This window comes from Gigantopelta aegis, chromosome 4, assembly GCF_016097555.1.
Source record: "Gigantopelta aegis isolate Gae_Host chromosome 4, Gae_host_genome, whole genome shotgun sequence".
NCBI lineage: Eukaryota > Metazoa > Mollusca > Gastropoda > Neomphalida > Peltospiridae > Gigantopelta > Gigantopelta aegis.
In genome coordinates this window covers 85,453,408-85,478,572 of record NC_054702.1, presented here as the reverse complement: position 1 = coordinate 85,478,572, position 25,165 = coordinate 85,453,408, and the positions used below count along the sequence as shown (strand labels likewise).

General features: G+C 32.9%; 1 protein-coding gene across 1 annotated transcript in view; it reads right to left on the bottom strand.

Annotated features, from left to right (window-relative positions):
• Positions 1-11,482, bottom strand: part of LOC121370039 (regulator of G-protein signaling 22-like) — a gene marked incomplete at its 5' end in the record, with an annotated part of 41,225 nt that extends 29,743 nt beyond the window's left edge. Inside the window, 11 exons of the mRNA XM_041495137.1 lie at positions 392-469; positions 2,576-2,806; positions 3,637-3,822; positions 5,675-5,823; positions 6,092-6,317; positions 6,685-6,766; positions 7,299-7,342; positions 7,686-7,887; positions 8,450-8,724; positions 9,420-9,610; positions 11,390-11,482. Coding sequence (XP_041351071.1) covers positions 392-469; positions 2,576-2,806; positions 3,637-3,822; positions 5,675-5,823; positions 6,092-6,317; positions 6,685-6,766; positions 7,299-7,342; positions 7,686-7,887; positions 8,450-8,724; positions 9,420-9,610; positions 11,390-11,482 — 1,757 coding nt within the window. The remainder of the gene's footprint in view (positions 1-391; positions 470-2,575; positions 2,807-3,636; positions 3,823-5,674; positions 5,824-6,091; positions 6,318-6,684; positions 6,767-7,298; positions 7,343-7,685; positions 7,888-8,449; positions 8,725-9,419; positions 9,611-11,389) is intronic.
• Positions 11,483-25,165: the final 13,683 nt, after the last annotated feature.

Genomic DNA, 25,165 nt, shown 5'->3' with positions numbered 1-25,165 from the left:
GAAAAAGTAAGACTAGCCTATGTGTTGCAGGGATCATTTTGTTTTCACAATTTTGATTAACAACAGTTGGTGATCAGTTGAATATTGAGTAGCAACTATTATTTAACATTATAGAATTGGCCAACTATCTCTATCTCTGCATAGTGAAAATATTCCCTATTACAATTACCATATATCAGACATCTACCTCCCATAGTAAACAATGTGCTGAATTGTTTTAGACAAACATTGCTTTCATTTGTTATAATTATTACACTTATTGAAATATGTATTGTGCTGACAACAACTGTTGATAGACAGATATATGACAGCAGCAATATACTTGTTCTACTGGGATGACTGGGTTAATAAGAAGAATGCAAATAACTGGAATAATAAAAATAATACAAACCTTGCAAGATATTTTTCAAAAGGTCCACCTGAGATTCTGTCAGCTGACAATGCTAAAAGAAATCGTTCTTTTGAAGACCTGGATAATGAAAAAATCAGCATCACAAGTTTATTCATTCATAGATTACGGTAAACTGATTAGTGTTATTCAACAAAGACCTAGTTGAAAGGTTCAAACTGAACTGTGTTATAAGCAGACACACATTGAAGATGAATATGTATATTTTAAAACTTTAAAAACAAAAGCTATAAACCAAAACATTAAACAACACAAATACATCTACCTATGTTTACATTTCTTAGCATAATAGCATGCATATATTATACAGATATGTACATTGTACCTGTATATCTTTCATAATAAAAAAAGTATTTCAGTAGCCAAATGAAACAAATCAGCAACATTAGTATATTGAGTGTATAACCCTAATGGATTATCATAGACATGGTGACAAAGCAGTTCAGAACTGTCATAATCACTATGGCTTAGATTCAAGTAATATTTGTAATTTAAACACAGTGGGAACCCCCCCCCCCCCCACTAGTATTGAAATAAAAGCATCATTTATAAAATAATTTAATTTTCATCTACTGAAAACTAGTAAAACTAAGTAACCATTAAGCCAAAGTAATGAAAAATGTAATATTATTACTTCTAGGAAAATAGCAATAAAATATAAATAAAATAAAACCAAATCTGTTATAATAACCATAAAATAATGCATGCATATGCATTCAAACTGGATAGTCTATTATGTCATTAAGTTAATACTGTTTATTTTAATCTAATTAATATTACTAACATAACTAACAAATGGATGATAAGAACACATAACTTTTAAATTGTAACCATTCATACCTCACTAACAGTAGCTATAGTTATAACTAAAATTGATATTAATGACTACAAAAAGAAAATATTTAATAATTGTTATAGGTTAAACTACATGTAATAAATTTAAATAAAGTAATTAAATACAAAAACTACCTAGAGTTTAAATCTATAGTATATTATCAATAACTTACCTAGGCCTTGTAAATGAATAAACACTAAATTATAAAGAAAGTGTTATTTATTTAAGTGTTTTATAATTTATATACATAATTATTTAATCCTTAATCCTATATAGTTTAAAAACAAAAAATCAAGAGTATTTAAAAAAATAAAATTTAAAAAATGTGTTTTGTTTTTAAAAACTAATAACTGAATAATAAGAAATGTTTTATTACATAACATATTGAACAAAGGTCTTTTCATTTACTAAGAGGATATAGAAATTATAACAGATTTCTGTGCAAAATAATTATTGATTGTGGATGGCAATTTTACACGCTGTCATCTATCATTTGCCTACCCAAAATACTGTGTATTTATTTACCCAGTAAAGTTTCTAACAGTAACCCAGAATACACAATAAATAAAATTATGTAAAAACTTTATTCTGATAATCAGCTTGGTTTCTAATAGTTATAACCAATCACAACCTGCACAAATCACTATGTGATGTATCAACTACTATTTATATAATTTGGTTGCTAACAGTAACCCATCATTATTCCCTCCAAAATACAGAATATGTATCAACTGTTTATTATATGGCTTGATTTATAAATTCTAATAGTAACCAAGTACAACTTGTGCAAAATATTGCATTTGTGTATTAACAAAGCTTGACATACATGTAGCTTGGTTTCTAACAGTAATCCACCTCCTTTCTATCTAGAATACAGAATAATGTATATTCTATATTATGGAAAGCAGCATATTTTTTATCCAGAACAGTATCTATTATGATAACCATCTGAGTTTCTAATAGTAAGTATGTATAACCACCTTTCTACCTAGAATACAGAACGTCTATTATAATAACCAGCTTGGTTTTTAATAGTAAGTATAAACCTCTTTCTATTTAGAATATAGAACATCATCTATTATGGAAGCCATCTTGGTTTCTAATAGTAATCCACCATCTTTTTATACAGAATACAGAATAATATCCATTAAGGAAACCATCTTGGTTTCTAATAGCAATTCACCACCTTTCCCTACAGAATTATGAATAATGTCTATTATGGAAACTAGCTTGGTTTCTAATAGTAATCCACCACGTTTCTGTCACAGAATACCAAATAATGTCTATAATGGAAACTGGCATGGTTTTTAATAATAAGTACAACCACCTACCTGCCCAACACACTGTGTGACGTCTTCAAGCCAAGCCGTGATGACATCAACTTGTTACTGTTCAACTTGTCAGCACTATTCCAAGGAGCCTGGCTGGAAGACTGGAAAATCTCATCAGGCCGCATGGGCATGGATTGCACAAGGGAAATGGATGGAAAGAATGGGACAGGATTGTATGGTGTGGCTTTTCTCATTGCCAATAGTAACTGATGGTGACTAGGAGCAGCAGGACTGTCAAGATAATTCGGAGACAAACTGTTATTTAGTATAGGATTAAGAAAAAATAAATACAAAATGTGGTTGTTAAATGATTTTACAAACTTGCTAGTATTTAGTTTTACAAGGTACTGAAGCATATAATTGTTTTCATTATTCAAGTCATAAAAATAAATATAAACATAAATAAGGTGGGTTTTTCATTACTTTTCCATATTTGGAACTTATACATTCTTTATCATCTCTTTGATGAAACTCTTGCATATTATTTATGTTTCACTGTTTTAGATGAAGTTATGGATTTGACAGCTATAGTAGTGGCAGTACTCAAGACAGATGCCACTGGTGGGGCAGGATATGTTCACCTTTTTTGAATACCTGATATCATCACTGTTTTGACAGTGATTTACGAGTACATGACATCATCGCTATATTTATTTCAATGAGTTTTGATTTAGTAAACTGGTCATGGAGTGGCAGTCCTCTTTGTGGTAGTGCACGAAGGATTTCTTTAGGTGCGGCTGTCCTGTTATAGATGAGGCACTAGATAGAGATTCATGTAGAGATGTGGTCTTGATCATAGATAACGGTTTTGTCATTTAGATTTGGTATAAAAATATTTACTTGCCTTTGATAGTGGTAATTTCCACTTATCAATGTTGAGTACTGAATTAATTCATTCATCAGTGAACTTTGGAGTAATAACCTACATTTGCATACTGGCAATCATACATACGTGGAATTTATCATAATTTACCAACTCGTAAAAAATAAAGACAAAATAAATGCATATATTTTTCATCCTCTGCATATTCATCACCAGGTTTGCTTCTTAAAATGTTTACCTGAAATGTTTTGTTCTTTCAAAATGGATGAGGAAACGAGGTACCCAGTAGACACGCAAACGGCGAAGGATGTCATACTGGGTGCGTAGAAATATTGTATGACTTAATCCCACATTACTGGCAGTCTTTGCAATCTGCTCCTTGGCATCCTGGGACAAATTAAACTTGTATTTGTCCTGTATATCCCTGGAAACACAAATTAAAACAGTCTATTGTATAACCTTTAGTAAAATATCTGAAATATGTGTTTGGGATTTAAAAAAATATTCTTTACATATTAATTAAAAGTCAAATATATTATAAAACTGATCATATCGTAGTTTTAAAAAATGGAAGTCTTGGTTTGCCATATCTTTTATCAATAAAATTCACTTACAAAACTGGAACCACTCATGATATTCAGAAATCTTTGTGAATTATAAAAAATAATTGGTATGGTATAAATTTATAGTAGTAAAAAGATAGATAATTTGTTATAAATTAATTATTGGAAATAATATGGAATAATTACCGGTATGTTTATTGAAATTACATGCTACATATACGTAAATTGGATAGATCATAAAATGTACTCTTTTTTTTTTTTTAGTTTGTTTTTTTAACAACTTTTATTCCTTCACAGATACCCTGTTTACAATTAACTGCCCCAATCCAGGGAAAAAGGGACAGGAGGTCTACAAGACCCAGGAATGATACTTTAACAAACTAATAACTGTTTTGAATAACCTGAAACTTGACAACATTTGTATAACAGTATATGCATGTAGTATAGAATAAACAGTAATGCTTCTGTGAATTTTTTTTTTTTTTTTAAACAAACTTTCATACACTACATTCACACCGATATATTATTCTTGATAGCCTTTGGTGTATAGACAAGCTTGGCCCGAATTTAACAAATAATATTGTAATGTTTTAATATTGTAACAGTGGCTTGTACATTGCCCATTCTCTGTTAAAACTTTCATACTCACAGTTACTAAATGCTATATTTTGTTCTATTTGATATCTAGTGTTTAATTCATGTTTAAAATGAATAAGATTTGGTTTCATATTTTTTATCTTACATTTATATATTCAAAATTTAGCAAGTAATAAAATGAGATCAAACACTTTGTCTGTTTTTATTTTTGTTTTCAATCCCATTAGAACCATTTCCACACTAAGATTCATATTATAAAGGTGAGTACAAGAAGTGTTTAACCAGTGCATGAGATCTTTCCAGAAAGGCTGAGTAATCTCACAGGTATAGAACAAGTGTACTAAGGTTTCTCTTTCCTTAGAACAAAAAGTGCATTTATCGGTTTGGACCACTTTCATTCTTACAAGAAATGTATTAGTAGTTAATATCCGCAACAGAATTCGATACTGAAACCATCCGAGTTTTGTATCTTTTGTAGTTTTAAAGACCTTCATAAAAATTTTAGGCCACGCTAAGCTGTGATCAAAACACAAATTCCATTTTATTTTAGCCTTAATTTTGTCATTGGAAGACATTAAGGTGTAATATATATTTTTCGTACCACGAGATTTGGAAGTTAGTAAGGTTATCCATACTGTCTGATCATTTGATATATTTGTTTCTTCTTTATCTATAGCCAACAATTTGAGATATTTATTTACTGCTCTTATGATACCATAAAATGTAACAAAATCAGTCCATATTTGATATAATTCAATAAACTCATCATGAGACAAGAAAGTTCCATTACGATTACATAGGTCGCAAATTTGAGTTACACCTTTAATATGCCAGTCAGAACAGAAGAAATATTTCTTATTAATTTTTATATTGTTGTTATAGAAAATGGGTTCCGTTAAAAATTCTTTAAAAGAAGTTATATTGATTTTATTTTGAAGGGCTGCTATAAAACGTAGTTATTGTTTAATTCAATGATTAAACCATTTAGTTGTATTGTTAGGAAACTCCCTTTTCAAAATTCAGGAAAGCTGGATTTAAAAAAATGAATGCATTTTCAAAACTGACTTTTAAAGGCCATGAACATCTGCTAAAACAGACTTATGACTATGAGCTCACCTGAACAATATGTTTCTCTGCTCCACACAGTTAACATCATTTTCATCCTCCATCATGTCTTTGTAAAACTCACAGTCAAGCCAGAAGTTGAGGAGATGTAGACCAGAAGTGTTTTCAAGGAATACTTTAAAAGCTTCAATACCAGCATACTGAAAACAAATCAAAACGTAACAGGAATATTTCAGTGCTATCGCACACATACTGAAAATAGTCAAAACGTACCATGAATGACAAAAACAAAATGGAGGACTCCTGTTTTGAGCAGTCAAGCACACGAAACAGACATGAACTGCAGCAGCAAGCTCCGGACTGGAAATGATTAATAATGCATGGAATATAAACCTGTGGTGAAGGATTTATCAGTCGGTAAATTAAACAACAAAAACAGAGGAGAAATCTAATGATTATGATGTGTACCGTTCCGAGAATATGTTCCTTGAGCTGCTGGATGGTTATCTTGAGCTGTCCTTCCAGATTCCTCATATCCAGCTCCGTTTGCTGCTCGTCCGCCTCCTCCTCTTCAAACATCACATACGGCTTCCCCAGTGGTTCAGGCTCAATTTCTCCTAACAACTGATCAAAATCACAATTGTTAAATGGCCTCTTGAGGTAGTAATCAAAGTTTACTGGAGCAGATAGTACTCTGAAAACAAAATGTGAATATAAAGTGAAATAATATATAAAAAAAACTATATCAATTTTAAAAACTAAAACTGTGTGGCTATATGTACTTTAGTGTACAAAGACAATTAGTGAAAATAAAGGTGGCCTCTTAAAACAGGTGGCTGATTAATAGAGATGACTATTTGAAAAGGTTTGACTGTATACTGTTAGAGATTAATGTAGTTTTAAGATATCAAACTAACCCCCCTCCCCCTAAAAAATCTTTTTAACCAGTTATTAATATTTTTGGTGTAAAATATGAATATGCCATTAAACCATTACAACTCATTAAAAAACCCAAATTAACCCCCTCTTACTAAAATAACAGAAATAGATATTCTGGTTACCTTGACCCTCTGATAAATGCTTCTTCAGTGGATGATGGGTAGGTTTGCTTTCTTTCCCGAGATGACTTGGTTCCACCACCTTCTGAATAGTTATTAGAGTTCATTTACAATTTAGGTCACTACCGAATGCAGTTTTAGTGAAACAGACACTATAGTAAAATATGCACGATCTCAAAATTCATGGTAAGAGATTATAGACCGAACATCAGTTAAAATGCAAATATTAATTCAGTTTTCTTTAAATTATTTAAAAGAATTCAGTTTGAATTTTGTGTCTAATAACATTATGAATGTCTTGTCAACATTTTAGGCCCATTTTGATAGTCTATTTACTGAATTAATTGTATCATGTAGGTGTACTGCATACAAAAAAGTTCAAAAATTATAATTCTGAAATTACCTTTTGTATTTTATTGCCAAACTGATGGGGAAAATAACTTTTACAAATAATGTAATTTGTTTAAGATGTTTTGTGTTAAACATGATGTAGAGACTTGTGACAATGTCTGGAAAAAACAAAAATACCCAGGTTTTGAGATGGAGTAGTGAGACTGCAGTTTGAAATGGTAATAAAAAATATAGCTTTTTAATAGCTCCAATGATTATATATTTACCAAAGCTTTCTTCAGTATGAAAAACTTCCACTTGAGAAGAAATTCTGAAAAGACGACATTGATTTGTTTTAATACAATTCAAAATATCAAATGAGAACATAAATTTATATGACTGAAAAGAGAATTGATACAAATACAAAATTTACTGACAATAATTTACAAACCAGATGTTTTATGTATTTGCTCTGAAATATAAGAATACAGATACCAGTGACAATCCGTCATTGAATCAACATGAGCTGTTCATCAGCATGTTGGTGAGTTACTGATGATGCCACTGAAGATGCCACTGAAGATCCAACACTAGCCCACCAGCAACATGCTATCTGGTTAAGTGATGTGGTACATAATAGCAATTTCAATTCTTCAATTCTCAATATCAAATACCTTGTAGCTCGTTTGGGGGTATTGGCAGTCCCAGCATTTGTTGAAGACTTTGATCGTGTGGCTGACTCTATTGGAGGCATCACCGGCGGGAGAGTCTGGTGATGGTGCCCAGTGCTGGTGTGACGCATCTGTGTCAGTCCTGCGCTCTTTGTCATTGAGAACGAACTGGTGGATGTCAAGTCACTGACGTTTTTATCAGATTCTTCATCAACAAAGAAAAATGAAAGCAAAAAAAAATAAAAAATCACAATCATTGTTTATAGAATGCTTTTAAGATAATTTTGTTAGTCCAATATATGGAACCATTCCCAAAACATAAAGTTGTGTTAGAGTTAATTTAGAGCTCTGCAAACTAAAAGAAATGATACCAATTCTATGTGAAATAACATTACATTTCAGTCTCAGTCAAGAAATAAGTAAAGCAAATATTTAATCTATATATAAACGCCCACTATTTGTGAAGATTCTAGAGCAGAGTTTTCATTATTAGAAGCAGATATTATTATTATTATTACAAATGCAAAAAATTTACAACTGAATAAAACTAAATTTTAACCATGATATGTCCACATTAATTAAAAAATAATCTATTCAGGATAACTAAATATGTTGATTATAAATTCAAAGACAATTACGTAAACGTAATCAACTATATAACAACACCAACTTTATAATAAAAACATAGCATCAATGGAAGCACAACTAATTGATTTTAAAAGCAATAAAACATAACTGAATATAAAAAAACACACAACAAAACTGACCTTGGTATGATATTTTGATTGGGACACTGAGAGCCCTGCTGCCAGGCCGACAGTACTTGTACAGCTCGGAGTACTGCAGTTCTGGCCAGCCATCATCATCGTCCAAAACATCATCAGCACTGTTATCAGCGCTGTTGCCAAGACTAGAAATATAACTCTCAGACTGTCGACTGTAGCCCCTGATCTGTTGACTAGAACCTCTGCTTGCCGAGTTCCGTTCATACAAAGGCCGTAATAGAAGTTTGCACAATTTCAGTTCCCGAAATAGTCGAGCCCTAAAAGGTACAAGCAACTGTTAAAACAATGATTGTTCTGTACTTGAGGTTGAGATATTATTAAATTAAGTGTCATGTAGATTCCACCACAAGTAAAAACAATAATATATGATAAACAAAAAATTGAGAGCACACTGCTTAATATACAATTAATAATTTGATATCAAAATGTTGATTTTGAAGACATCCCAGCACATTGTTACATCATTTTTCAATTATATGACAATTTGATGCAAAACAGACTATATAAAATCCAATCTATAGTCCGTACCACAGGGAACGCCTTTTTTGATGCTATGGAATTGACTATAAGTTATTTACCTTTGAGCCGACTGTTTTCTAAATTGGACACAAATATATATATATATATATATATATATATATATATATATATATATATATATATATATATATATATATATATATATATATTTTTTTTTTTTTTTTTTTTTTTTGTTTTTTTTTAAATATTTTTACTTTTCTTCTTACGCCAAACAAAACTTAAATTATTTACAAAAACATATTTTGTAGGAGGATGGGATGGACTATTACTATCTACACTAAAACTAACAGCACCTTTTCTTAACAGGTGATAGTTTTATTACCACTCAACAGAAAATGCCGAACTTTGTTCAAATGTTGTTTTTTCACTCGAGCCTTTGAATCAAATGATCATAGCTAAATGGGCAGCTTACCTCAGAAATACCGGCAGTCGTTCTTCTTTGGCCCACTCGAGCATCTTCTCTCGCTCATCGTCAGTGGGACCATAGTGCTGAGTTTTGGAGGTAACTCCCAGCAAGGTGCTGGACACGGCCGACTTGACAGACACATCAATCTCTTCAAACGCACCCGTCAAACGGTCATACACAAGGGCTTGGGGAAAAACCTAATAGAATTATTTTATTATTTATATTTAAAACAAACATTAGATTTCACCAAAAAATTAATTTATCTAAATAATAGGCTTTATTATAGCAGGAGAAAAAACAAACAAAAAATATGAAGGTGTCATTCACAATTATCAACCTGTTCACAAGTGTACAAACACTACTCTTTTTGCATACCATTGTGTATTGCATTAAGGAAGTACTATGAAATACCAATAATAGCCCCAACCACGCATCTAGAACTTAGTGTGATGTCAGTTATAGTATACAAACAAGGTATTTCAACACTGTAGCTGTTACTCAAAGACATTAAAATTAACGAGTCCCTCTAAACTCGGTTACCAGTATTTATGATAAGCATTGAATGCTATATGCAAGCTGGGTGTAACACACGCTGTTTGTTTCAGTTAACAGGGACAGCTAACATAGAAAACGTTTATCAAGTACTTGGTATGCTGACATTTCAATAAATGTCTGTTGACTTGAGAATCTATGTAACCAAACCCATTCATGGTCAGTGGATTGTTTCCTCCAACAGACAATTGTTGAAAGGCAAAATAATAGTCATGCATGGCTGTTTTTGTGGGTTTTGATGGTTCTAGTCTGAACTTGAGTCTAAAAGAGTCAACAACTGTACTATTGGGGGAGAGGGATTTGGGGAGGGGTCTAATACAAAGTATCAAACATTATTGCATGAATAAAGTATTCTATCATGATTAATTTGCAGGTTTTGCAATACTTTGTTATTCACATAATGTTCGTGTTCTACAGTATCGCATCCCTCTTCTTAAATTGTACCTCAAAAATGTTTACTTGATAAATATATATTTTATCAACATTATTTCTTTATAAATGGCTGTTCAATAATTATGTAATACAAAGTTTGGCATTTTTATACCCCCTCCCCCATATAACATTTGTACCGGTAACACTAAGACTACTTCCCCCTCTAACAATTAAGCAATGCTTGTCAATATTATATCCCATCATTTTCCTTGTCATAATGATGTAACCTGACCAACATTATTAGATTTTCTCTTTATTTTTATGTTTGTTTGGTTCAGAAATAAATAGCTACAAAACTAAAGGACGTGATCTAACTCGGTCAGTGGAGTAGTTCTCGCCTCTAAATATGTTTGGCACATATGATTGAATACTCTCGGTGCACTCATTCTCCCAACCAATGCTCACAATTGGTATATCAAAGGCTGATGAATGTACTGTACTGTTTGTGGGAAAGTGCATATAAAAGATATAGTGCTGCTAATGGACAAATGTTTGTGTCAGAATTACTAAATGACTGACATCAAATAAACTGATGATTAATAATGTACTTTAGTTATAGAACAGAATATCAATGACTGGCTGAGATTTTACTGTATAAATAAAAATGAGAAAATTGTTTTGAAAACATTACATAACTCTTGACAAATATCCCCAAAAAAAAAAAAAAAAAAAAAAAAAAAAAAAAAAAAAAAAAAAAAAAAAAAAGAAAAAAAAAAAAAAAAAAGAAAAAAGAAAAAAAAAAAAAAAAAAAAATATCCCCAACCCCATAACATTTCGTAACACATTATTCCACTAGAGCTTTACACACGTACAGTAAATTTTGTTGAACGGACTCTAAGGGACTTTATGCATAAGAAATGTGTTGTAGCCTATCCGGTACTTCTAAAAATTAAAAAAGCTTTACAATGTTCGTATATTTTTTATTTTAAGCTTATTTTTGACAAATTATAATGAAATATTTCTAAAATTTAAGCCAAAGTTTCTTTACAAACCGGAAGTGAAAGAAAAGCATTGAAGTAGTCCAGGAAAAGATCATCATAAGCCAACAGATCTTCCAAGTTTTCCCGGGTTACATCCAGGGCTGAAACAAAATTACATTATTCATCACAATTTTATAATAAATTCATTTGTATTCAAAATGAGTAGGCTCTGTAAGTTTAAAAATAGGCCTATCACTCTTAATTCCATGATTAAACCTGCAGGCCTATAGTCAAGGCTGGTTTTTAACATTATTAATTACTGAAATTTCTCTCTCTCTCTCTCTCTCTCTCTCTCTCTCTCTCTCTCTCTCTCTCTCTCTCTCTCTCTCTCTCTCTCTCTCTCTGTCTGTTAGATGATTGGGACTGAACTGACTGAATTTTATTTAGACTCAGGCCGTAGTCTACGGCATATGAGGATATATATACATACAGCAGTCAATATAATTGTAACAAGATGGTGGGTGTACATAAATGTACATAAATACAATAAATACATATTAATAAATACAAAAAATACACAGAATATCAGCCAGAGGATTTGAAAGTATTCATAATTAGATTACAAAATATAGAAAGTTTTCTAAGGACACCAGCTTTCTTAGAGTTGAATAATTTATAAAATTTATATATATTTGGTTTAGACTGACAAAAAGATGGTAAGTAACGCTTTTTTTCACTCTTAAAAAATGCGGTCGCAAACAAGCTTCATTCTATCAAGCCAGTCCTGGGAGAGTGGCAGTCCTCATACAGGCGATGAAGGAAGGATGTAATAGTCTTGTTTTGTGCCCGCATCAGCCATGCATATTTGACGCATTCATTTATTTTAAAGAAGGATCATCCTCGTTAGTGTGAACATTGTCGGTGTACACTGACTATGCATCACATTTTGGTGGTGTGTAATAATCTGAAGCCGACGAGATATTTAGCAACAGAATTGTTTTGGAATCTTTTAAATTCCACCCAGAATTAATTTTAAAGTTTGTAAAACACATCAAATGATTTCTATACAAACTTATAAAATATACTTACCTTGACATTTGTATTATATTATACTTTTTCCCACAGCTCTTTACACTGTGGTTTTACATAATTATATAAATTGTATTAATGTAAATACTATTACCTTTTCTAACACCTAACATTGTATTTTTGTGCTGGAGTGTCGTTAAACATTCAATCATTCATTCATTCTCTCTGTCTGTCTGTCTGTCTGTCTATATGTCTGTCTTTCTGTCTCTCTCTGTCTGTCTATCTCTATGTCTATATATCTGTCTCTATCTCTGTCTGTCTCTCTCTGTCTCTGTCTGCCTGTCTCTCTCTGTCTGTCTGTCTGTCTGTCTGTCTGTCTGTCTCTCTCTCTCTCTCTCTCTCTCTCTCTCTCTCTCTCTCCTCTCTCTCTCTCTCTCTCTCTCTCTCTCTCTCTGTCGGTCTGTCTGTCTGTCTGTCGGTCGGTCTTTGATTGTGTACACGCCCACAAACATATTTGCTGCCATTTTAGGCACATCTCACGTCAATTCAGTTTAGTTCTCAGGCAATCAGGTGTCAGCAAAGATAATAATTATATAACATCTATAACAACAACAATATCAATAAATAATAATAATAATAATAATAATAATAATAACAATGAAGAGACACGAGATTTGTATTCCTATTTATAGGAATAAACCCCTGCACGTGCTGTAACCTCACCGTGGTGCAGGGGTGTAACATTCTCTTTGAGAATGGCCAATACAGCACAAAATTGAAGTTTAGAGTAAAATTCAGTGTCCGTAAAATTCTGTGATATTTGTGTTTTTGTACAGTTCTTTACACTGTTTTTCTTTAAGTCTTGAATTTTTATATTGATGTTGATCATCACTTTATTTATTTGCATTACCATAGTTTGACACCCAATAGCCGATGTATTGTTCGTGCTGGGGTGTCGTTAAACATTCATTCATTCATTCATTCATTCATTCATTCATTCATTATAGGAATAAAATACCTATATCACAATAACGAAATGGTCATAGTACATAAGTTAATATATGGTTGAATTTTAGTGTCACTGTAATTGTATGGCATAATAAATATAAATTTTAAATTGATATTTAGAGTAGAAAAGTTTTTAACTAGTTGTTGGCTTTCAGCACTATATATAGGATAGTATACAATAACATGTTTTTCATCTTACATAGCTTGGAAATTACAAAAAAAAGTTCTTTATTCAATCAGGTTTTGTTTTTTTATGTTTGCAGAATCTCCCAAACCCAATATGAAGATTGTGTGCACTAATTCTCATTTTAGTAAAACGAAAGATGTGACATCATCGCATAAATGTGAGCAAAGAAATCTACTAACCGATTTTTATTATTTTTATTAATATTATTGGGTTTGTTTGTTTGTTTGTTTTTTTGTTGTTTGTTTGTTGTTGTTTGTTTGTTTTTGTTTTTTGTTTGTTTTTTGGGGGGGGTTTTTGTGTGTGGTTTTTTTTTTTTTTTTTTTTTTTTTTTTGGGGGGGGGGGGGGCGGCTTTGTCAAATATGATCGATATCTTATCAGGTAAAGTTTTCAACCGTATCTCAAGAGTCGCATTTGCGCTACGAGTGTGATAAGAAATGGTAAACTTCACTCGATGATATATTGATCGTATCTGACATACACACACATGTGCGCGCAAACAGACACACACACGCACGCACACACACACACACACATATATACACACACACACACACACATAAACACACACACCCAGACACACATACACACACACACACACACACACACACACACACACACACAGAGACACATGAAATGTTCTATTTAGTATTTAAGTTCTCACACACACTGCCTTGGACAGACACCAGATATTGGTACTGTCGTAGCAATACACCTTAATTGCTACATATCTATGTACCACGATTGAATTAAAGTCGGTTTAGCATACAAATTAAAGTTATAACCAATAATTAATCAACCAGTCAATCAAAACCCTATAGTCGTGTTAACAAGATTGTATTGTTGTTACAACAGTACTGAGTAACAATGTGGTACTGGTTCCAGTCACTGATAAGGTTTGTAAATTAAATTTCAGCGCTGAACAGATAACATTTAATGACTGAGGTGCAACATCACGTGACGTCATAGTCAGGATAAGCAGCAAAAGCGAAAGATATCCCCTTGATATCTATCATCAATGAATGAAATAACAATCACGTGATAGTTATCTCACTGGAGTGGAAATAGCAACTATATTTTTATTTTATAATAAGCCATCTCATCCTGTGTTATATAATAAAACATTTATTGTATTTCGTGTTTTTGTAACTCAATAATATTATTTTATTTAAATCCACATACAAACACACACACACGCACGCACGCACACACAAATGGCAGATCAAGAATGGGCTCTAGCCTACTACAACTAGGCCTACACACGTAAAGCTAAATATATCTAAGTCCAGTATTGCTTCCACATTTATACCTAACTTCTAAAAACAAAAGACTTTATTTCACTGGGTAAATTTTCGCTCCCTTATCTTCCAAAAGTGCTGAGACTGCAGGAAGTAATATGCCCATGAAATGGTGATTACAAGACATATTCCAACAGCATCTCACACATAAGCCGTATAGGATCTACAAACAATTAATACACAGGTGTACACATTCATGAAAGTTTGGTTTCCGATACTGTCTCTCAAATAACACCATCTGCTAGTGCTACACTGTATTCCGCGTAGGCTATGGTGAATAGTAGCATATACAGCATACTAAAAGAACAAAAGATCTACAAATAATTAATGCACAGGTACACATTATTTTAAGGTTGGTATTTCAAATAAAATTAACTGCAAGTGCTCAGGTCAGGTCAGGTCAGAGAGTTTAACGTGCACATTCAGAGCAAGTTGTTGTAGCGCACGCCTGTCCTGGGCACAGGTGTCGGCCTCAGCCGGTTCCTCCGTGCAGGACAGGTGCAAGTGCTACAATGTATTCCACGTAGGCTATGGCGAATAGGGGCCTATACAGCCTACTAAAAGAACAAAAGATCTACAAGTTGAATGTCCTCTAGTCAGTTGACACGCCAAACATTGTACACTGACAATAAACGTACGCGTTTTCCAAGTGAAAACTTATTATACGAGTTATATTTCATTAGTGACCGAGACAACATTTATTTGACCAAATTTTCAAACATTTCACAAAGTGTTATACAATAAATAGTGATTTCAACAATTATATAATTCATCTACCTGCAACGTTACGGTCTTCGTCGTCCATACGTAGCTTAGACCTACTCACTTTCAATAGCACACCCGACCTTATTGTGAAGGAATAAACTTTAAATGATATGTCACGCTATGAGTATGACAGTTTTGTTTTCCGCCAGTGGTATATTACGTTCGCCCAAGAATAAAAGTGAAATATATCTACTGATATTGATTGTATAGGTTCTAGAACTGTATTGACACGAGATAAACACTCAATGTGGCGTTGCATTTTTATCACAGACTTGAGTAGATGTAAGTTCACTTAATGAGACACGAGACTGACAGGCAAATGAAATTCGAAAGCCTACAGTAAATAAATGTGGCTCTTTATACTATACCTTCGTTCTGTACATGAGTAAGACTAACGACAGCAGAACAAGTCAGTAACGGATCTGTAACGGTAGGGTTCTGAAGATGTGCACCCCTCTCATGAGCGTTTCCGAGCATCCAGTATTTGAATTCAACAACAACAAAATTTGGTCATACCATATTAATCCAAAATTACTCCCCTTCATTTTAAACTTCCCTTCCCCCCCCCCCCCCCCCCCCCCCCCCCCCCCCCTCCTGCCCCGGAATTGGTCACTGGCGAAGCCAGAGGCTAAATCCGGGGTGGGCGTGCCTGAACCTCTGTGGATATGGGCACGTAAATAGAGTTCCCATCCCATCCCATCACATCACAGAACGAATTTATGATAAATTTATACTCACAAAAGAATAATTGTGGCATTATCAAACTAAGGCAGCTACACCATTGGGAGAGGTATTTGATTTTGAAGTGTAAATCGGTTCTAAAAATGTAAAGTTTACTCCATAAATCTCATTTTGCACATTCTCTTCCTTGTGATGTCATGAAAAATCAAGATTTTCAGCGACGACCTTACCTTTTTTAATCAAAGTATCTGCTGAGTAGCGTTTGTTGTATATATATATATATATATATATATATATATAATACGTGTTTTTATTTATTGATTTAAAGTATATAATTTGAGGGAAAATGTCCTTAGATGTTCACAGTCATCAAATCATGATGGAATATATACACTGAAGTACTACAAAAACAACGTACCTTGTCTGTCAGATTAAATATAATGATTTACATGCAGACCAAGAAACAAGACTTTGCCTATATTTTGTTTTGACATATCTACGTATGGTGTTTTTGTCTTGGACGCTCACACAGGCAAGCACACACGCAAACGCGCGCGCGCACACACATGCACACGTGCATACACTATCTTACAATATTATGTCCATTTATCTAAAGTGTTTCTGGTCATCTTACTATTAATAGTATATCAATCTGGATTTTACCTCCCAATAAAAAAGGTATATTAAATATATATTGATGGAAAGATATAAGGGATCACAACAACACTGAACGAGTGACTGCAACCAAAACTAATCCGTAGTGTCAGGATATAAACCGTGTTATTGACAGTCAATCTCACATTACTAACATTCAGTCTTGCTTCACATCTTTCCATTTAATGCAGACATTATGTTGTGTATAGTGCATTAAACTTGGTCTACGATTCCAAGTGGTCCCTAATTTCGTTCTCTCAATGTACATATTATTAATGAATGAATGGTCAGAAACATATTAGTTCTCTCTCTCTCTCTCTCTCTCTCTCTCTCTCTCTCTCTCTCTCTCTCTCTCTCTCTCTCTCTCTCTCTCTCTCTCTCTCTCTCTCTCTCTCTCTCTTATATTATATTATATTATATTAATATTATATTTATATTTATTATTATTTTATATTTATATTATATTTATATTTATATTTAATTATATTATATTATATTATATTATATTATATTATATTATATTATATTATATTATATTATATTATATTACATACATTACATACATACATACATACATACATACATACACACATACACACATACAGAAGTTGATATTCTAAGCAAGAAAATTTAACTACTATAATATATTTTTAATAGTTTTAAAACATGTTTTAGCTGAAACATATTAACATTGCAGCGAAGACGGGTTAATCCCTAGAATAACTGTAAAGAATATTTTATATGAATTTTTTTTCACATGAACAGAATATGGCCTTTGATACCAATGGTGAGGCGCTGGTGAACGTCGGGGGGTGGGGGGCAAGAATAAATCCGTTTTATATAGTAACGGTATAGTTACCAGAGCAGCTACAGTCGATACCACTTGTGAGTGAGCTAGGTGTCAACAAAAACACCATTGTAACTCACAGCCGTCTCATCTCAGCTTACAGAATACACACACATAAAAATGTAATCCACGTTTGTTCGGGGTCGATGATTAACCAAGAAACATTTGAAAGTGGGGTCCGTCTCTCTGTTGGCTCTAGACCAAACCAAGTTCATTTATATTTCTATACAAAACACTGAAGACGGGAACAACCATAGACGGTCCATTACGGTAAACCAGTTACTACCCACAGAATGGGGCTGGGATTGTCGGATACTTACATAAGTTATTTTCGAAAAGGCGCATTTATAAGTGGTATTAATCGTTGAATAAGAAAACCTGTTTTGTTTGATAAGAGAAACTAACATGATTGTCCTCACAGCTAAGCCGATACAGTTCGTGTTTTATTAGAAGCATTAAGCTGGTGAATTCGCTAACCGCCTACCTCTTTACTATTATTAGATTTTTTTTTTTTAATCAGATTTAAACAGTATGCAAACAAATGGAATAAAGAACAAATTGCTTATTTGATTTTTTTAACAATGCCTTTTAAATCACTGGTATTGTTTCTTAGTGATTGTGTGTTATAAGAAAAGTGCTTTTAATTTTATTATGGTTATTGTTTCAATGTTCTAGCAATAGATGTATTAACGTAAGCTGAAATATATGTTTTTTATTGACAACTTGTTTAATATAATTATAAAATTAGATTTTAACGATATGCAAACATATGATACATAACATATCTAGGTCATAAAGTTTATGAAAGTATTTAAATTGTAGTTACTGTATTTACAGAAAACAAATAAAACAATAAATATTAAAAGTTATGTAATGGAAAAAGTATTTAAAATAATACCAATATTAATGCTTTGAAATAATACAACTGGGTTTTTTTCGGTTTTTTTTCTATAATACTTTGCATTGTTGTTTAATAACCATTAAACAAGAGATAATTTTTAAACAGTTGTGAATCAATCCATGTTTCTTATCGTTTGTATTAATGCCGCAGAGAATTAATTAGGTAGATCTGTTAATTAAATTTGAGCCCTTCGTGTCATTCACCAGCGATACCAATGCAGATATCTACCTTATACTCTAATAACACTCTGGCATAATATATATTACAAACTAGTATACACACGCACTTAACAGACCTGCTTACCTTTCATGGTGTCGGCGACTTAAAAGAGCACAGGTAATTCCTGTTGTTCAGAGTTAAACACTGAAGGTTAGAAACTTGGCGGTTTTTATCCCATATTGTTATGTATGGCCCATGGCAAAACATTAATGTCCATGTACAGAACACATAGATATGATGTCATAACAGATTATGCGACGCGAGGTGAAATGTCAATTTGTGTATTTAGTTGCTAGGTGCAGGGTTTACGGCGAGTGTTGGAGCGGTGCGCCCTCTAGGAGACGGGTGACCCGCTGGCGTTTGTCAGGTATAACCCGGAGCGTGACTGATCTGACTTTTTACTGCTAGAGTAAGCGGGTTAGTGGCAAAACTGCAATTGAAATATCTTCCCATAAAGTACTAATTAATTGTTAGATTAACGTTGTGTAGTAAAAATGTAGCACAGACTCATAAATATTTTTATTTCTCACAATGTGTATTTTGGCAGTAATATTTATTTATATATGTGATCACAGTTAGGTACTAAATAAATGATAAAAAGACCTATGGTCACCAATTTATTACTCTTGCAATATATAGTCATAGGAAATGTCCTACTTCTCTACGTTTAATGTTCATTATGATATGCGGGATTGATATTTCTGTCATTAAGTGGTATAGCTTTAACCAACATGTAGGTGATCTTGAATCGAAATCTTCATTTGATATGTATATGTGAGATTATATCCGCACCAATGCAAACTATATTGAAATGTGACAGAATTGGCAAGGCATTCACTGGGTAACTAACCACTTAAAATCATATTAGCGTAAAATATGGAAGAAGGCCTAAATATAACTTACTAAACGTATTTTTTACTGCGTGGTCTACGAGGTAATTGCATAACTAAAACTATATAATTATTGAAACATAAGTGAATCCATTACCATGATATTTTAAAAACATATACTGAATAAATCTGCATAAGTTTTGTAAAACGAACAAAAAATTTATAAAAATTATTATATTATATCAATTCTTGCTTGGACAATAAATTAGGTCAAGACAAACACTACAAAGGACAATAACACATGCTCAGATTTTTCTGCTCCTTTAGCATCATTAATCACTGCGGCAGATGAATGTATTGATTTCTGGTGCCGCATATGTAGCAGATCGATAGATCGCGTGGGACAACCGAACAGTGTGCGACACGGTAACGACGCTCACGCCGTTATCCATTTCCTGTAGACATGCACACGCTGGTATAATTATACGATGCCATAAATGTTCATTGGCCATGTTTGAAACGCTTGTTAGTCTTTCAAAAAAAAAAAAAATCGACATAATTACATCTGTCACGTCACATGATTATCATTCAAATAGAAGACGTACGTTATATTACCTAAATGGAGTTATAGTAGGGTTTTGTCAAATTGTTTTCGTGCTAATACAGTAAAAGATATATTATATATCATAGTAAAAGATATATTATACATCTAATGATAGCTTAATAGTTTTAATACATGAAATCAACCTTACGTTTCGCTGACTTTCAATGATACATTCGAGCAAATTAAACGATGCACTAAATTTTGGTCCCGTATATCATTAAAAATCCATTGGACGTGTACATGATCAATTATTTCTGCCAAGATAGTAATATAAGTCAGGGCCATTAGATATTACAGAAATAGGTTACTGAGATTAACCGAGATTAATCATATATATTTTGTGCAATGTATTGTTTACCGACAGGAGGAAAAAACCAGAACAAAAAACAAAACAACAGCCAAACACAACAAACAAAAACCACAACCCCACCCCCCAAAAAAACACCAACCCCCCCCCCCCCCCCCCAACCACCTTACACACACGCACAAAACAACAAAACATGGTCCCCTTCTTCGAAACTGTTCAACTTATTTGCATAGTGAATCTAATTTATCGGTGCCTTTCTGAATCAAAATCCCTTCAAAATTCCAGGAAAATGTAAACTAATATTCTTTCTTTTGAATTATTGTGTTGTTATTATGATGCATATTTCATCTTTTGTGACCGACCTCGGTGGCGTCGTGGTAGGCCATCGGTGTACAGGCTGGTAGGTACTGGGTTCGGATCCCAATCGAGGCATGGGATTTTTAATCCAGATACCGACTCTAAACCCTGAGTGAGTGCTCCGCAAGGCTCAGTGGGTAGGTGTAAACCACTTGCAACGACCAGTGATCCATGACTGGTTCAACAAAGGCCATGGTTTGTGCTATCCTGCCTGTGGGAAACGCAAATAAAAGATCCCTTGCTGCTAATCGGAAGAGTAGCCCATGTAGTGGCGACAGCGGGTTTCCTCTCAAAATCTGTATGGTCCTTAACCATATGTCTGACGCCATATAACCGTAAATAAAATGTGTAGAGTGTGTCGTTAAATAAAACATTTCTTTCTTTAATTTGTTGTGACGATTTCACTAGACATCGTTCGGAGTCGTCTTTCCAAAAGAGAAGTTGAAATATTGTCTTGCCCTTTGTATCAAATCAACATTCTAGACGGTAATAATTGAATTTATTAACCCAACGAACACGCCTAACTTGGGTTATAAGAAAAATAATATCTCATTCATGCACTGGGGTAACGTACACTAATTTGGCGGTTACAAACCAATAACCGTTTCAATACTAAACATGACTCCTCACGATTTAGCTGCCAAGTAGAATGTTTATCTATATTATTTTATTACAATTGGGTACTTATTACAAAATGGGCCTAAACAGTCGTACTTTCGATAAGTTATTTGATCACCACTTTGAGTTCAATAATATTAATAACTGAAAACCAATTATAGGTGAAACGTTTGCATATTTTTTAAATTTTCGTGCTAGCGGCACCGATGACGGGTGCCACCGGTATGAGTATGAAAAATGGTATTACAATGATTTGTTTATCGAGAATGTAGACCAGTTTACATATTTCGGATTAGGCTTTAATTATAATGGTACATTTACGCATGCGATCAATTTAATAACAGATCAGGGACGAAAAGCCATGTATGCATTGAAGAGAAATACAAATAAGTTAATGTTAAACCATAGGTCTTCTTTGTCTCTATTTGATACATAGGGCCTACATAGCAAGTATATTGTATTACTGTTCTGATATTTGGGGTTTTTACAAGGCAAATAGCATAAAGAATTTACATTTAGAATTTTGTAAAAATATTCTAAATGTTAAAACTTCCACTACTACTATTATGTTATATCTTGAATTAGGTAGATATCCTCTTTTACATATTCGTAAGTACCGTATGGTAAAATACTGGTTTAAATGATTAAATTATAACCTTTAGACCTTCCTTCAAAATTTTATGTCGAAATTATTTTTATTTTTTTAAATATTATTAAATAGTCCGATCCTCTCTTCTTTCTCTTATTTATTTTTGGACTGTCCTTCTAAAATACTCCAAATTATATAAATATTCGGTCGAGCAGTCAATTCTTTTTATTTTTGGCTTGTAACTTTTTTCTTTTTTTAAAAATTCTATGAACTTTTTTTTACTAATTGCTATTTTAAAAATTCTGCCCATTTTAAACTCTACCCCCCCATCCCGAGTCTGGCCACCGATCTTATCGGAGGTCGGACTCGGGATGGGCGTGTTCGAAACCCTAGTGGTATATGGACACGTTAAACTAGCTATTTATCTATCTATCTAAATTATTGAATACAAAGAATTGTATATTGCACATGTGGAACTAGATCAAAATGTGATATAGTTAACAACTGGGCAAGACAAATAAGGCTAATACCGTGTTCATTAGGTGTTTTTTTAATGAACTGTGGTGCAATCAAGAAGCATTAAATTGTAATTTTTATCTGCCATTAATAAAACAGAGAATTATGAACCAGTGTAAGCAAGATCTTAGTGGGCCCCTAGATACGTCTATCAAATGTTCATATTTATATAAATATTTTGTAAACGAGCTTATTTTACAAAATTATCTGATGAAACCTATCCCAAGTTTACACCAAAAAAAAAAAGCATCACAAAGATAAGATTATCAAGACATAGCTTAGCTATTGAAGTTGGTCGCTATCATAGCATAAGTAGATATAAAAGATTGTGTGTTTTGTGTAACTTAGGTAAAATTGAGGACGAGTTTCATGCTATATTATGTTGTCCCTTTTTTTGCCAATTGACAAATTACTATCAACTAAAAATGTAAAAGAATTATGTAAATTAGGAAAATATTTATACAAAATGTTTAAAAGACGAGAATTAACAGTTAAATAGTCTCTATACACAAGCATTTATATTCTCCGTGTCCTTTTTATGTCGACACTTTTCATTATACGATTATACCATCTCTTGTGTATGTACATGTATCTGTATGTAACACTGATGAACTGTAAATGTTCAAAGTTAATAAATGAATTGAATTGAATTGAACTTTCGCGAACACTTAATATCATCGCTGTTTTGACAGTAATTTATGAGTGCATGTCACCAGTCATCAATTATATTTATTCCAATGAGCTCTGTCCTAAGCTAGTTTTGATTAGGTAAACTAGTCTGGGTGTGGCAATCTTCTTTTAGCGGTGCATGGGATGTATTCTTCAGTAAAAGATCTCATCGGAAGTGGCTATCCTCTGGTAGACGAAACACATATATTTTTTAATCTCCATAATATGTTCCACTCTTACCCGGGAGTGTGTTCAGATATATCTGTAAACAACGGATCTTTGAATACAATTTAAAAAAAGAAGAAACCTACAAAAATATCGCGGCGCATTAAAAAAATAATTCTTTTATATGGTGTAACTGAAATATACCATTTCATGTTTATGAAACAATTAGTCAAAACGTTACTGTAGATCTTTGTAGATCGCGTAACGTATCTACAATCGGATTCTAGAATGGACGTATTAAATTAATAAAAGTGAATTTCCGGCCATAGCAAACAACCAACCATAAGTCGTCATTTATATGCCAGCCAATCAGAGGCTGTAAAAGCTCTAAAATTGTTACGTGCTGGGGTGTCGTTAAAAATTCATTCAATTTTACTGTGCAATTATTGAAAAAATATTACCCCGGATAGATAAAATTAAACATTTAGATTCACAATATATCCCAAAATTTAAATTATTAAAAACCTCTGACCACGAAAAGTGTCTTGTTCTTTATTTATGGGAGTACGTTTGAACAGATGTTTGGAATAATTTATAAAAGGCTAAAATAAACCTCACGTATATCCCATTTTGTTAAGCATTCATGTTTATATCCCAAATCTAAAATTCTCAAAGCTTATACCGTCATGCACCTTAAGTTCTTCAAGGTAGCTAAAGAGCTGGAACCTAATTCACTAAACTCTCGCAACCATCTCACAGTGCAGTGCAAAGTGACATGTGATGTTGTTTAAGAGAGTTTAAGAGAGCTTTGTGAATAATGCCACCTTGTTTGCTAACAAAAACTTGCTAAAACAGTTTTATCTTGTCATTTAGCATTTTGATTTATCGAAAATCTGCGATCGAAACAGCTCCCGATACACTGTTCAGTCAATTTGGTTGCATGTGCTGATCGCATAAAGTAATAATAAATCACTACTTGTCAGTGAACCGGATTATCGCACAAACGACTTCATCCTTGAAAAGGGTCAGTCTGATAACATCGTCACAGGTAAATTTTTCCCCGGACTATATCGACATTTTAAAGACAAAATACTGATAACTTTTCTTTTGATTTATGAAACGTAGTTTAAAGCATGTGTCAACAGATAAATAATTGGTAACGAGATGCTGTTCAACAAACGTATTTAGGGTGTATACTACCAAATCAAATACCATAGATGAAAATAGTAACATATGTGGCTAAAACTCATACCTGCTGCGTATCAATCGACATAAACGCCACAGATATAAATACTACCACACCTTACCCTCAAAGTGAATCAGAAAAAAATGAGGGTCAAGCTGCTCATTTCTGAGATAACGGGTAGCGTCTATGACTTGACACAGTGGTACTAGATGAAATAAAATTGCATACATATTTTGCCCAGATGAAACTTCTTTTTTTTTACAACCAAAACACTCACATTTATCACCAATCACAGGACTCGTGGTGTTCACTTCGCTATCAAAAGTGACCCAGTCAGAAGTTATTTGGTTTGGTACTACCTACATAGTAATCTTGGTTCAAAATTTAAGACACACACAAGGCATGATGTGCATGAATTCA